Genomic DNA, 15,692 nt, shown 5'->3' with positions numbered 1-15,692 from the left:
GAGACACATTTGTGATCTTAGCACTTGGGAGACTGAGGCAGGAGGATCTGAGTTCCGGATACACTTAGGATCCTTTCTCAGAAACTCAAACCAAATCCAGTTATTGCCAAATGCTACCTTTAAAAGATGGAAGCAATTTTATATTCTTGTCTGTAAAGTGTTTACCCTCTGTACCGCATGGCAGAGCATGCACAGGGGTTGTCATGACTGTCTGGCTTCGCTAATTTATGACATGTGAAATGATCCTTGCCCCTTTTCCACAGGATATCCCATGGCTGCTGATGGCCTGTGGCCTCCACATAGATCCCCAGGGCCTACGTTATCAGACTGTGTCTTGGGAGGCCTCAGCAAGTGTCTGTTTGTCCCTTGTTGGTCATGATGGGTGTTTCCTTAGATGCCTGCTCTCTGTGGGAGCCATGAGATAGGAAATCCACTTCCTTTTTGGTGGCAAGTGGTAAGAGTCCCAAAAGGAATGTATTGACTTATATTACTGGAAAGTCTAAGGGAAGCTGCTTTTGGGAACAGCTGGCTCCAAGCATCCTGCAGAACTGTTAGCTCTCTTCTCTCAGCCCTCTGTGGGCCCTGCTTCTTTCTCTGGCAGGCTTTCTGAAAGAATGGGTACAGGATACTACAATCAGCTTAGCAATCCAGTTCTAATAGCTTAGCCATCAATAGAGAAAGAAAAAGCTGATTCTCTAATATTTAGCAAGCATGAAAAAAGAATCAGAAACAAAAAAAACCTCCCAGGTATACCTCAGTTGGCCTGCCTTGGTTCAGTGGCTATGACAAGGCTGGGCTGGGTCTGCATCTGGGCCTGGGTGAGACTGCAGTGGGTCAGCCCCTCCCAGGTCCCTTGGACTGAGAGAAGGGGAGCAGTTCTTTAGGAAAACTGGAGTTTTGAATCCAAAAGGAGGAATGGGAATGGATGCCTTGAGGATTCAGTTCCAGGCAGCTCCTGTGACTTCCAGGCCTGACGTGCGTTCCAGTGGGTCAGATCCACAGACCTGGTCTAGTGTTCTCACCTACGCCTCTTGAGGCAGGCAGAGTGTACATGTCTATCTCATTCTCCCAGGTCCGCAGACGGGTCTATAGTGTTGTCACTCATGCCTCTTGAGGCAGGCAGAGTGCCTGTGTCCATCTCATTCCCCCTCTTGGACTCAGTTTCTGCACTTGCAGAATGGAGACTGGAGAGCTGGAGTTCAGGGGTAGTAGCTAAAGTTTGCTGGTTCCTGGCATCTCAGCTATGTCCTGGGAGGAGGACAGAATGGTACAGTGATCAGCTGACAGCCACAAGAGAAGGGCCTAGAGACTGTCCTCCATGGGTACAGTTGTGCCACTTGCTCTCAGGAAACTCCAGTCCCTGAATGGGCTGGCTGGGCCCTTGGCTAGGGTAGGGACCTTGACTAGGGGAGCCTGCCTCCACCTCCTCTAGGCCGGGCTGCAAAGCCCTCATGTCCTTTAGGCTGGGGGAGGTTGGCCCTACTGCCTCGAGACTGGGGCCCCCAGCTCCCACCTCCTCTGGGCCAGGCCCCAGTCTGCACAAGGGGATGATTGTCCCCACAGGGGTGTCTGGGCCAGAAGACACTGTGGACACTGTGTCTCTGCTCAAGGGTGTGGGCTGAGGCATTAGTCACTGCTGGCTACCAGGGGAGGGCGGGCTGAGGAGCCCCTCACCCTTGGCTGGACCCTGGCCTTGCCTCAGCCAGTGGGAGAAAGAGAGATGCGAGCAGCCACAGATAGCCACTTGTTCATGATATGATGCCTTGCCTGTCTACTCCCACGCCCCCCCCCCCCATCCATCTTCTTAGATCACCCTTAACTCCCTAAGACCATTCCTCCCCTGCCTCCAGATCCTTACCCTCTGACTGAATAGAGGGAAAGTGAGGTCAGACAGGACTTTTGCAGAGTTTATGGGCACCTCTGGTGAAATGAGGTACAAATACGGACTTTGAAACTACATGGGCTAAAATTCAGCTCCTAGCTCTGTTACTTACTTACTCTTTGACTGGGCAGATGACATCACCTCTCTGAACACCGTGTTTCTTCTTTTTCTTCCCCTTCTCTTTCACTCCAGGACTCAAGAGCTCCTCTGGCTTCAGCCTCCCAAGTAGCTGGTACTAAAGGTGCAGTTTTCCTAGATTCAAAATATTGTAAAATTGATGGGATTGAACAGTGCCCTCAGCTAGCCCTGGGTCTGGTTTCCTTTTCAGTTCCCTCTGGGGGAACATCTGTCTGGAGACTCTGATAAAGAGGGCTTACAGCCAGTATGGTGGTTTTAGCAATTGTTCTAAAGTTGCATTTCATTGGTTAACTTGATCACATGTTTATTCTTGAGTCAATCACTGTGTCCTGAGGGAAGGCAATGGAATCATGGACAGTGCCTAGGAGCTGCGTCTTATTCTTTTCAGTTCAGGTGACAGTGTGGTACCTGAGTTGAGGGTATGTATACAAGGAGCAAATTAACCTGAATCATTCCCTGTGCATCACCTTCTGGAAGGTTCCCTGTGGAGCCAGGTGCCCTTCCCAAGTCCTGCCTCATAAGTAGGGGTCTTGTCATGTGGTAGGGTCCCTCCAACCTTGACAACCACAGGCCAGGGAGAGGGTCTCCTCTGTGTGTGGGTCCAAGGAGAGGCCTCCTCTGTGTGTGGGTCCAGGGAAGAGCCCTTCTGTGTTGTGGGCCCCGTGAGGGGCTGGCTGCAGTCCAGGAAGCGTCCCCTGGAAGCCTGTCAGTGGTGGTGGGAGAGAAGCTCTGGGTGGTACTGGAGAGTCCACAGAAACTGAAGTCAACTCTGAAGTGATCATTGGTTCCATTCACCTTCCCCCTCTCTAGTTCTGCACTTCTTGGTTATGTGGAATGGGGGAGTGTGGTTCCTGGGTTCTGGTCCGGTGAGTAGATCATGTTTTCACTCCTTGTGTTCAGGATGCAGAGCAGCAGTGGCAGTCAGCATCCCAGGAAGGTGAGTGCCAGGGCTGTCACTGGGGGAAGGCACAGGGTGTGGCTGCTGCACCTTGCAGCGTGGTGAAGATGCCACAGTGGTGCCCAGTGCCCAGGGGAGCCGTCGTCCCTGGGCTTGGCACTGGTTGCATCTTCTGACTCTGATCTCATGGTGCGTGGTGGGTGAGGTGCCCAGGCCCTCCAGGCTCATCTCCCTAGGAAGCTCCTGGTGTAAGCAGGTGAGATGGCTCGTTCAAGTAGCCTGTTTATTTCTCTTTCCTCTCTTCTTTTTCAGTTTTGGTAACATATGATGTATATTTATCATTTTAGTAAAGTATCAAATTTAATAAAGCATCAAATAAGCTCACAAGTCATATAGCTGTCTGCATCACCTATATTCCAAATTCTGTTATCTCCCATCCAAAGCTCTACTCACTCCAGAGTGAGCTCCACCTTCTCCCTCCCCACCTTTGGTAACCTTTGTTTGACTTTTTGTCTGTGTGAGTCCTGTCTTATTCCACTTAGTATGATGTTCCCAAAGTTTGTTTGTTTGCTTTTCTGCCAGTTGTGGGGCTTGACCTCAGAGCCTGAGCACTGTCCCTGGCTTCTTTTGGCTCAAGGCTAGCACTCTACCACTTGAGCCACAGCACCACCTCCAGCTTTTTCTGTATATATGGTACTGGGGAATCGAACCCAGGGCTTTATGCATGCTAGGCAAGCACTCTACCACTAGGCCACATTCCCAGCCCTGCTCTCAGGGCTTGTTCCTGTCCAATCATACATCAGAGTTCTGTTACTTTTAATGGATGAGTACTATCCCATTGTAGATAGCTGTCAGGTTTTATTGATTGTTTAACTGACCCTCAGTCAGGTCCACTTCTGGCTTCATGGAAAGTGCTGCCTCCTGTGCCGCAAGGGCGAGCCTTGGGAGAGCTGGAGAGCTCTTCCTGGTAGCTGCACCTTCTCAGGTGCTCCAAAGTTCCAACTGCTCCACTCCTGGCTGTCCACACTTGCTATGTTATGTTTCTTGATTTTAGCCTAGTAGGTGCGAAGGTTTTCACCACAAAAGAAACACAGATATTGGCCACTAAGAAATTTCACTGTAATTTATAAACTTAGGACTGGTTTCTCTCTCTCTCTCTCTCTCTCTCTCTCTCTCTCTCTCTCTCTCTCTCTCTCTCTCAGCACTTCATTCTTTTTGTGTGAAATGATGCATGAGACATTCCTATGCAGTCTTCTCATGTCGGTGTTTGCAGAACTAGCCCATTTTTGTACTTTATTTATTACATCATTTTTACGAAGCACAGATGTTGGGTCTCCCATTACACCCCAGGGCTGACAGGCCCTTGTCACGTTCTGGTTGCACTTTGTTCCCATCCAGCGCCGACCTCGGTTTTCCCATTCAGGAGTGGTCTCCACGGATCTGTGTCCTGCCCGCATGTGCACACCTTGTTGACCTTCTGTGTCTCCACCTTACAGGCCAAGAATAAGGAGACCGGTGACCTGGCTGCAGCCAAGGTCATTGAGACCAAGAGTGAGGAGGAGCTGGAGGACTACATTGTGGAGATTGAGATCCTGGCTACCTGTGACCACCCCTATATTGTGAAGCTCCTGGGGGCGTACTACTATGACGGGAAGCTGTGGGTAAGGACAACATGCCCCCCAGGCTCTGGCTCAGTATTTGCTGTAAGAGTGAGGGCTGGGGCAGGGAGAGGTGGAGAGGGGGGTCTATGAGCTCCCTGCTCCCTCTGCCTGAAGCCTTTCCTTCTTGAGCAGGAGATGGTGGCATTTATAGAGCTCTCCTGCCTGGTCCTGAATCTTGCTGCTTATAAGCCAGATAAACCTACACTTCTGTGTGACCCACCTTGGCTCAGTTTCGGCTTCTATAACATTGGGGTAATAATACAAAATGAGTATTATCAGCCTGGAAATCAGAAATTCACACAATTCCAAAATTAGAATGATCTTCAAAAAGTTTCAGATTTCAGATCTTACAGTTAGGGTTGCTTACCCAGTAAAGTGGTTGCAAATATTCCGAGCTCTCAGATACTCCAAAACCTGAACACTTCTGGTCCTAAGTATTTTGGATAAAGGATTTTCAGCCTGTAGCACCTAGCACAGGGGAGGGTGATGGGATTGAAGGAGTGAATTCCCAGGAGGACAAGGTGTTCACGTGCCAGTATGGGAGAGTTCCACTGTGTTTGCAATGTTTAAGGAAGTTGGTAGTGAGCTTGATGTTGATGAATAGTATTTTATAATTTTTTCAATGTAATAGGAAATGTAGTTCTGGCTTTTTATTGCACAGAATGCCTGATTTTTAAGAAAATAACTACTGTGTTAATTGGAAGAATTGGTTTCATTTGAAAAGAAAATAAAGCCTAATGATTAGGAAAACCCAAGGAGAATTTACAAATCCCTTCCCTCTTATGTCACAGATGAGAAAACAAGTCCAGCACTGGGGTGCCAATGGCGGAGGGGTACAACCTTGACCATTCTAGTTTAAATTAGTCCATTTTCTATTGCTATAATGAAATACCTGGGGCTGGACACTTTAAACTATTTATTTATTTATTTGTTGGTCATGGAGTGGGGCTTGAACTCTGGGCCTGGGTGCTGTCTCTGAGCTCTTCAGCTCAAATCTAGTGTTCTACCACTTTGAACCACAGTGTCACTTCCTGTTTTCTGGTGGTTAATTGGAGATAAGAGTCTCATGGACTTTCCTGCCTGGGCTGGCTTTGAACTGTGATCCTCAGATTTCAGCCTCCTGAGCAGCTAGGATTACAGGTATGAGCCACCAGCAGCCCGGCTGAGGCTGGACACTTTATACATAAAAGAGGTTTAGTTTTGGAGATTCAAGGCCATGGTACCAGGATTGGCCTGGGTGTCATGACAACCTCTTATCATAAGATATCACGAGGGTTTTCACATAAGAGAATCATGAGATTTTTGGTGAGGCAGGAGGCCAGAAAGTGCTTGATGACTCAGGAGCAATGTATCAGTCCCCCCAAGCTACTTGCTACCTCCTGAATGTTTCACCACCTTCTGACATTGCCAACTGAGGACCAACTCAAGCATGTGACCCTCTGGGGGTCCTACTCAAACCATAGCATAGCCCTCACCTCTGGAGCTTGGTCTCCTGACTAGCCTACCACAAGGCCTGCCACTAACCAGCCCCCGTTCCTTTGCCTCTCATATTTCCTTGGGATGCCACTCAGGTGTTGTGGGAGAAAAAGGCTTCAGATTTCACAATCCTTCTTTCTCCACTGTCTCCAGGGATCCTAGAGTGGAGCTGGGCATGGGGAATTACAGGTGGTCACTTTTCCCAGAGGAGGGAACAGGGCCACAGAGAAGTCAAGCTCCTTGCTCATGGCCCAAAGTCAAGACTGATAAAGCCCAGTCTATTTTCTGTGTCCTAATTGCTAGAGCTACTTTTTAGAAAGTTTTTCCTTCTTTTACAAAATAAGAACAAAATAGAAATTAAACAATTATTATGTATGTATTCACCAGAGAAAAATGAAAACATACAGGAATGCAGGAGAGAGAGGGGGTCAGCACTTGACCCAGTGGGTGAGTGCAGTGGCCCAGGCCTTCCCCCCCAGTACAGGAGGAGAATGGCAGCTCAGGCCTGTCCAGGCATAAAGCAAGGCCCTAACTTGAACTTAACAAATGCCAAAAAGGTTTTGGTTGTTTAATTTTTTCCAATGGAAGGTCCCTTGCTGACTGTGCCATGCGCTGTGGTTAGGTATTTAGACCACTTCTCATTTTTTCTTTGCTTTTGCGAACAACTCTGTGATGGACTTCTTTGAGTTCTTTTCTGGGCACCTTTTTTTCTACATGAACTTAGGGCCTAGTACTCTACTTTGGCTTTTTTGTTTCAGGCTGGCACTCTAACACTTGAGCCACACTTCCAATTCCTGGGAACCTCTTCATAAGGATTTCTAAGGTTTTTCACTATTGATTTCCAAACCAGCCTATAGAGTTTTTCTGGATATGAACTGAAGGTTTACCTCCATCTTGTGGTCTACCTTCCTCTCCACTCCTACACTTGCTGGACCACTCACTACATGTTTAAGGAAAACTCTGTTATGTGTCTGTTTTCTTTATTCATTGAGATGGAATCACAAATCCATTCCTTTCTGAGGTCCAGAGACAACACTGTGATAGATAGCATTTATTAAGGCCTCAGCTCTGTGTGTCCTTGGCAGTGTATCATTACCTTGGCATTGTTGCACAGAAGGAAACGAGAAACAAAGAATCTAAGTGACTTGTCTCCCAGGCCACACAGCTAGAAATGGCTAATCTGGAAAAACAGATAGAGAAAAAGAACAATTCTTGGCTGGATCATGACTGTCATGTGGTCTTTCTGTCCCTAAATTGTCACTTTCAGCCAGTACTTTCTTATCCAAGGCTGCTGCTGGACCGGCCCTCCCCCAGCTACCCCACAGCCCTGCTTGTTGCTTTGTCCTCTTTTGGGAGGAGGATCTGCACTTCCAGAAGCTAGCCCTGGGACCGAGGGATTGCAGAGCTGAGTTGCAGAAGGGTGTGTAGGCAGAGGTGTGGACTCTTGTCCAGGTGATCATAGCCGTGGTTAGGGCTGTCCCTGGAGAAGGAAACTGGGGGTGCCATCCTTGGGGTGGCAAAAGTCTTGAACGACCAGGTGAAGGGTTTGTTCTTTACCTTCCACAGCAGTCATTTGCCTTGTAGTAATGCTCACACACATCTGGTATTCCATGGCCAGTATTTCATGGGGCTGGACCACCCAGCTCCCAGGAGCAGGTGGGCAGATGTGACTTGTTCCATCTCTCATCCATCCTTCACTTATTCACTGATCACTAGCAGCATGCTAAGTACCCCAGGTGCCGGGTAGTGTTAGGTGCTGTGGGCACAGACACGGAGGGTCACCTCTAGACACCAGTGTTCTGTGTGTGTGTGTGTGTGTGTGTGTGTGTGTGTGTCTGTGCAGTCATCCTGGAGCTGTGGGCTTGCCACCTCCCATGTCCTTCAGCCTTCAGGAGAGCAGGCTCAGGTGCCAGGGGCTGGGCATGCAGAGGGTCCGGCGTGCTGAGTATCTTGGTATGCTGAATGGCTGTGAAGTAGTTACTGAATACTAAGTGCCACCTGTCAGTGTCCCTGTGAGAGGCAGGTCCTGTGTTGTCCCCCGGTACAAAGGAGCAGGCCGAGGCTGGGATTGCCCATTGTCTAGTGTCAGATCTGGGCTGGAACCTAGCTAGTCACATCAAAACCTTTGTTTGCCATTGTTTACTCTGGCACTTTAAAGACTGGGGCCTTCAGGTATGGAGGTGAGGGTGGCGTAGGATCTAACACCACCCTGAGCCTTGTGTGCTGACCACAGGGCCCTGCCCCTGGCTAGCTCTCTGGTCTTCAGTATCTGCTGCCCTGCCTTGCCTATCCTTCCCCCTTGGTTCCAGGTGTGTATATCCCTTAATAGCCCATCTGGGGCCGCAAAACTGTTGGTTGAATATAGTTGAAGATGTTATCTCTTGACCAGCTACCTTTCAGTAGTTTGCCCATATCGCCCTCTGACCGCATGCCTACTTGGTCTTAGGGGCTGGAGAGCCCACTGCTGACGGTCTTTGTGGCCATGGATCTTGGGACATGGGCGTCCATGGTGGAGCTGGCTTTAGGGAATGGCGGCTAGCCAGCCAGTCAGGGTACTGATTGTTCCTATGGAATTGACTGGTCCCTTAAAGCAGGAACTCTATGCCTGTGACCAAAGTCTGATCCCAACTTCAGTCTTGGACTAGGATGGATCCCACACTGGGTCCTGGCATTTCCTGAGTGGTGACGGGCCTCAAACACTGTGGACTTTAACCCTAAAGCCAGGGTCCTGGCCTCTAGGCCAACCAGGGCCAGGAGTCAGCCAGCCATGGGCGGAGTCACTTGTTGCATCCCAGAGATGCCTTGCAACTTGAGCAAGCACCTTTGGACTTTGTCAAGGTTCTTCCTCTTGTGTGAAATGGCTGCGATGTAGCATGGTTACAAAACCTTCACTGCAAGGATCTTGGTTGAGGGTAAAGAGTGTACCAGAAAGGCTGGGCCTCCCTGGAGTCCAGTCTCTCCCATTGCCTGGGCAGAACTGCCACTCCAGCCCCCAGCCCCCAACACACACACACACACACACACACACGCACGCACGCACGCACGCACGCACCAGCACCCTCCTGCCAGCTGCCTAGCCCATAGGCTCTGGGAAGTCTGGGTTTCCTCCTCACCTAAGGCAGAGTTGGTAGGTAGGGTAGAACAAGGCTCCATTCCTGTGAGGCTGGAGATGTGAGCACTCACATTCCTGTGAGGTTGGGGTATGAGCAATCACTCATTCCTATGAGCTGGGGTGTGAGCACATACTCCTGTGAGGCTGGGATGTGATCACACACATTCCTGTGAGGCTGGGATATGAGCACACTCATTCCTGTGAGGCTGGAGGTGTGAGCACCCTCATTTCTGTGAGCTGGGGGCGGGGGTGAACACACTGGATATGAACACTCATTCAAAGGTTTGTTGTTCTGCTCTGAGGTGGGAGGTTCTGAGACCATACCTACAGGGATAGGCAGCTGATAAGCAGGGTAGTTTTGTGTTGACTCTTGTGTCCCAGGACTTCCTTCTACAAGCTTGGTTGTATAACCCCAAACTTCTGTCTTCTACCTTGATGAGTATGGAGGCCCAGTACATCTTGAGAAGGGATGGGAGGGCTGACTGAAGCACCAGCCCTCACCTCCCCCAAAAGAAATGGCCAGAGTGGGCATATGGCATGTCTGTGATTGTACAGTTTTGTCAGTTCTGTGTCTGGGAGTCATTTAAACCTGGAACTGAGGGGGCTTCAGCATTGCCCCTTCCCAGCCAAATCTGTTTGTCTATCTGTGAAGCGAGCTCAGTTGCTCATGGCATTAAGTAATGTTCACAGGATGTTCTGCATAGTCCCACACATGGAGGAAGCATCACCTCCACTAGTGGGTGGCGGGGGGAGAAGCATGCTTTTGATGGGCTTTGTTTACAGAATCTCCTGTGAGCTATGTCAGTCACCTGGCTGTTCTTCCCTAACTTCTGGGTATCCTAAGGCCACTGACATATCTTTCATATTTATTTATTCCCCATTTCAACAGACATTTACTGGTCATGTACACCTGGCCCTTCATATCTGCCAGTTCCCCATTGTGTTTGTACTGAGTGTATAGAGGCTTTTTCCCTTGTTATTCCTCAAACAACAAAGCACAGCAGCTATTTACTGAGCGTGAGCACTGTATCAGACACCCAGCGTAAGCACTGTCTGTGTTGGTCACCAATTGTGAGCACTGTTTCTATAGGTCACCCAGCATGACCACTGTCTGAGTCAGTCACGGAGCATGAGCACTGTCTCAGGTGCTGTGAGTGGTTCTTGTTATTGCTAGGTGTCTAGAGGACTTAAGGTGCATGGAGGTGGGGGTTCTTTTCTGTTAGATAAAGGGACTGTGCCCTGGTGGTGCTGGCATCTGTGGGTCTGGGGAGCAGCCCCTGTAGGTCAATGGATCTGTGCTAGATGTAATGGTATCTGAGAGAGGGGGCCATCCCCCATTCCTCCAAGAGTCCACCACTCAGAGACAGTCTCAAGTAAAAAGATGAATTTATTGGGGAAGTTCTGGATGGACCGGTCCTAGGTTTCAGAAAAACATATAACACAGAACAGGACAGTGGCACAGAGACTTACTGCTGGAAGATCCTTTCCAAGTACCAACAAACCAATTCAGCTCCAATGGAGAGCTGAATTGAGACACCATGGGTAGGACAGACGCAATACTTGAACATGGGGCATGGCGTCATGGCGCCTGAGCTCTCCTGCCCCTAAATAGGGTCAGGTCAGGGGGGCAGGGTCACAGGAAGCAACCAGTTCCAAGCACTTGACAGACAGGTTCAGTAACCTATAGGTCATGTGCTGCCCCTGTCTCTTGGGGTTCAGGAACTCCCATTACCTAGGGATGGGACTTCCCTTCTTGTAGGAATCCAGGCACGCCCATCAAGAATTGGTACACCAATTCCGCGGGGGCACTATTGTTTACAAGGAGAGGGAATCTTCCCGGGCCTCTGAGCAGACGGGGCTGGGGAGATAGTGGAGATGGAGTCAGCTTCTGCCCTCTTTGTCTGGCCAGATCTGACCTCCATATTACACTAGGCACTAGGCTCCAGGAATGGAAAACACCAATGGATCTTGCAAGTACAAAGACTTATTCAGTGATGAAATGGCTTCAGTCACTCAAACTCTAAGAGGTCAGCACTGCAAGTGGCCTTACAGATTGAAAGCTTCATTTTTCTCAGAGGAAGAAGCTTGGAAGTGCAGGGCAGAATGGGGTTAGGGTAGCACCATGGAAGGACTGTGGCCAGGCTATGGTTGTGTCTAGAATTCCTGGGTACAGCTTATTTAATTTTATTTCCAAATGTTTTGCCCATACTTATTTATTTTTGTGCCTATACTGAGGCTTGAACTCAGGGCCTCACACTCTTGCTTGGCTTTTTGTTTAAGGCTGTCACTGTACTACTTGAGCCATACTTCTTCTAGATTTTTGCTAGTTAATTGGAGTTGAGTCTCTTGGGCTTTCCTGCCCACGCTAGTATCAAACTGTGATCCTCAGATCTCAGTCTTCTGAGTAGCTAGGATTATAGACGTGAGCTTGTAAATAAATGCCCAAATTTATTTATTGAGCACTTGTGTGTACCTAGCATATGGTGCTGGCTTCAAAAGGCCAGGGAACACCAGTGGCTCATGGCTGTTAGCTAAGCTATGTGAGAGGCTATGGTCCTGAGGATTGGTGTTCCAAGTCATCCTTAGAGACTTTCTCTGAGCAGAAAGAACTAAAGCTGTCCTCTGGCTTGTTATCTTGGCTTAGTGGGGAGAATAAAATAGGGAGATTTGGTTCAGCTGGGTCCTGGACAGGAAACAAGACATTAACTAAAAAATAGGTTGTTCAGTAATGGATGGGAGAAGGTGGAAGTGTGGCTCAACTGTTAGAGCACCCACCTAGCAAGTTCCAAGTGCCTGAGTTTTAAGTGTGAGTACTTTCCAAAGAAGAGGAGAGAGAGAGAGAGAGAGAGAGAGAGAGAGAGAGAGAGAGAGAGAGAGAGAGAGAGAGAGAGAGAGAGAGGAGGAGGAGGAGGAGGGAAGAGAGGAGAAAGGGAGGGGGTGAGTGAGCCCACATGCCAGGAAAATGGGATCCCTGGGATTGATGCTCAACTCTGGAAGGGCTCTGGCTCTCTGTTAGGGACAGCCCAGACAGCCTGCAGGACTGCCCTGATCCTGCCACATGGCCTGAGAGCTGTAGAATTTAACATCTAAGCCTGAAGGTGGTCCAAACTTCTCTTGCTTGGGTGGGGACTCGTGGCTCCCATGGCTCCTGGGCAGCTAGCACACTTTGTGTGTGTGCTGATGATATGCTCCTGGGTGACAGGTACACTTAGTGTATGTATACTGATAGTGTGCTCCTGGACAACAGGTCCACTTAGTGTGTGTGTGTGCTGATGGTGTGATGGGCACACTTGGCATGTGTGTGTGCTAACTGGCTTGTTCCTGGGTGATGGACACACTTGGTGTGTGTGTGTGTTTATGTATGTGTTTGTGCTGATGGTGTGCTCCTGGGCGACAGGCACACTTGGTGTGTGTGAGTGCTGATGGTGGGGCCCTGAAGAGTGGAGCAAGGACACCCAGGCCCCCTTCTCCCACTTCAGGGCTTGTGATGAAGGCTCCCTGTGGCAGGGATGGGTACTCACTGGAATGCTTCTGTTGGAAGTTCTAGTCCTAGCTCTCCCACTTGTTATTTGTATAGCCATAATCTTTTTTTCTTTCTTTCTTTTTTTTTTGCCAGTACTGGGGCTTGAACTCATGGCCTGAGCACTGTCCCTGGCTTCTTTTGGATTAAGGCTAGCACTCTACCACTTGAGCCACAGCGCCACTTCAGCTTTTCCTCTTTACATGGTACTGAGGAATTGAACCCAGATAATCTTAATTCTTGTGAGCCTCAGTTACCCTGTATCTAAAATGGGACCAAAGCATCTCAATGAATATATGTAATAATGGTTATATTATCCAGCTTTGACTTACTGGCTCCTAAACCATGTGCTAAGTTCCAGCACACAGCATCCTATTTAACCCTCACAGAAATCCCAAGAACCTCCTTCAAAGATGGAGCAGGTAATTTGCAAAACACTTTGCATAGGGTATGGTTACCTAATGCTCTCTCAAATTGAGTCAGGCAGCACAGGCGACAAACTGGTAACTGTCTCCCTCATAGGGAGATTGAGTGGATGGAGTGAGACATAAGTGTAAAACCTCTGTACACTTGATGTTTTCTGTGTTATAAGAGTGGAAAACAGCTGAGCTCAGCAGCTCAGTGTAAACATTTAGTCCTGTTGTGAGAGGAGAGATTTTATTTATTTATTTATTTATTTATTTTTGCCAGTCCTGGCCTGAGCACTGTCCCTGGCTTCCTTTTGCTCAAGGCTAGCACTCTGCCACTTGAACCACAGCACCACTTCTGGCCATTTTCTATATATGTGGTGCTGGGGAATCGATCCGGGGTCTTCATGTATACAAGTCAAGCTCTCTTGCCACTAGGCCATATTCCCAGCCCCCAAGAGGAGAGATTTTTGAATTCTGGTGCAGGCAGCTGTTGGGATGATTGTGTGTCTGTGTGTACATTCACTCACGCACATGTGCATGTGCACATTCATGTGCCAGTCCTGGGGCCTGAACTCAGGGCCTGGGTGCTGTTCCTGACCTTTTTTACTCAAGGCTAGTGTGCTACCACTTGAGCCATAGCTCCATTTCTGGTTTTCTAGTGATTGGTTGGAAATAAAGAGTCTTGTGGACTTTTCTGCTCCAGCCAGCTTTGAATCACAATTCTCAGATCTCAGCCTCCTGAGTAGCTAGGATTATAGGCATGAGCCACCAGCACCTGGCATTGGGCTAATTCTTAATTTGTACATCTCAAGAGCAGTTTGGATTGTCACAATTCCAGAGCAGCTGGAGGAAGCTGGGGGAAGAAGGTAGAGCATTGCTTCTGGAATGGAGCTGGGCCAGCACAGTGGTGGGAGGGGCAGGGGAGGGCAGCGCATTGCTTGGGCAGGCACAGTCGGGGGTAATGGGGTATATATTGGTCTTCTGACACTTCTGACACTGTCCTTTCTCTGCTGTGTACCTAGCAACAAAGACAATGCTGGGTCAGAGCAGGTGTCCGATGGCTTCACTCATTCATTCAGAGACAGCTGGAGAGGTGCTGGAGCCTCGGGGCAGCAGAGCAAGGTCCTCCTTTTGCTGCTAGGCACCAGCTGCTTAATCTAAATGAGGAGGAATCCTGGACAGCATGCAGCTATGGTTTCCACTGGCCTCCAGCCAGAGAAGAAGGCCAACGATTCCAGGCTGCTGTCAAGCCCCCATCTGGGGCTACCTAGAGCTCTGGGTGTAGAAGGAGGAAGTGGGCTGTGCTGGAGACCTGCTTCTGACTGGTGGGCCTAGAACTGTCGCTGTGGACATGCCAGGGCAGGCACACCTTGGTGTCTTTTATAAAACTTTAATTTTCTTGTGATTAGAATATGTCTCAACAAATATCTCTTATAAGTATGTGGTTTTTGGCTGGTGAAGTGTTTGACAGATCAATAGAGCTTATTCATCCCATTGATGAGTAGCCCTCATCTCCTCCTTTTGTTAGCTCCAGCAGCCACCATTTCATTTGGATGTGTACATCTGATGGTTTTAGAAACCTCATGTGCAGCCAGTCTACAGTCTGTCTGTACATAAGGTGTATTTCACTGAGCACAGTGTCTGTGAGGTCTGTCCACCTTGTCTGGTGCTGTGGAACTTTCTTCTCTTTTCGGGCTGCATAATGTTCTGTTACGTGCTGCATGGTGTTGTCTTCATCCAGTCATCCTCCAGTGCACACATGGGTTTGCTGCACCTGGGCTTTTATGAATTGTGCTGGCACAAATATGCCCACACTAAGACAGCTCTTGCTGAGGTCTGAACTTCAGTTCTTTTGGATAAACACCCAGGTATGGTATCACTGAGTTCTATGTTGGCTGACCCTGACCTCAAACTCATGATTCTTCTGCCTCCATCTCTCAGGTAGCCGGAATAATAAGTGTGCACCACTGCATTCAGCCCAGGCTAGGTTCTTTGTTTTGTTTTGTTTTCTCCCAGTCCTGGGGCTTGAACTCAGGGCCTGAGCCCTGTCTGTGGCTTCTTTTTTTGCTCAAGGCTAGCACTCTACCACTTGAACCACAACACCACTTCTGGCCTTTTCTATATATGTGGTGCTGAGGAATCGAACCCAGGGTTTCATGTATATGAGGCAAGCACTTTACCACTATGCCATATTCCCAGCCCCAGGCTAGGTTCTTGACAGCTGAATTTGTCAAAGATGGTCCAGGCAGAAAATAGCAAGATGGTTGTACAGAGTATAAGGTGGAGCAGACCTTAACTCAAGAGTAACCTGAACAGTTGAACAAATTCCTTAGCTGCCTGTTTCATTGGAATGGTCAGCAGGAAGGTGGGTTCTGAGCAGTGCTTGTTCTGTTTTTCTGTAATTTGCTGCCCTCCTCTTTCCTGCATGACTACAAGATGGCCGGTAGCAGACGCTGGGCTGCATGTTTGCTATTGGCTCTAGTGTTACATCCAGCATTCTGTGCACTCCCAGTTTAGAGCTCACTAACTCCTGATCTGGATAAATAGATGAATAAATAGATGAATGGATGGATGGATGAATGAATGGGTGAATGA

The 15,692-nt window shown here is 48.8% G+C and overlaps 1 protein-coding gene across 2 annotated transcripts in view; it reads left to right on the top strand.

The window, feature by feature from the left end:
- Window positions 1-15,692, top strand: part of Stk10 (serine/threonine kinase 10) — a 58,921-nt gene that overhangs the window by 12,339 nt on the left and 30,890 nt on the right. For both annotated transcript variants that reach the window (XM_048333929.1, XM_048333930.1), the window contains exon 2: window positions 4,415-4,579. In XM_048333929.1, the coding sequence (XP_048189886.1) occupies window positions 4,415-4,579 (165 nt within the window). The remainder of the gene's footprint in view (window positions 1-4,414; window positions 4,580-15,692) is intronic.

This window comes from Perognathus longimembris, chromosome 25 (assembly GCF_023159225.1).
Source record: "Perognathus longimembris pacificus isolate PPM17 chromosome 25, ASM2315922v1, whole genome shotgun sequence".
In the NCBI taxonomy this organism is placed as follows: domain Eukaryota; kingdom Metazoa; phylum Chordata; class Mammalia; order Rodentia; family Heteromyidae; genus Perognathus; species Perognathus longimembris.
Note: the sequence above shows the minus strand (reverse complement) of the source record. Positions and strands in the feature narration are given on the sequence as shown.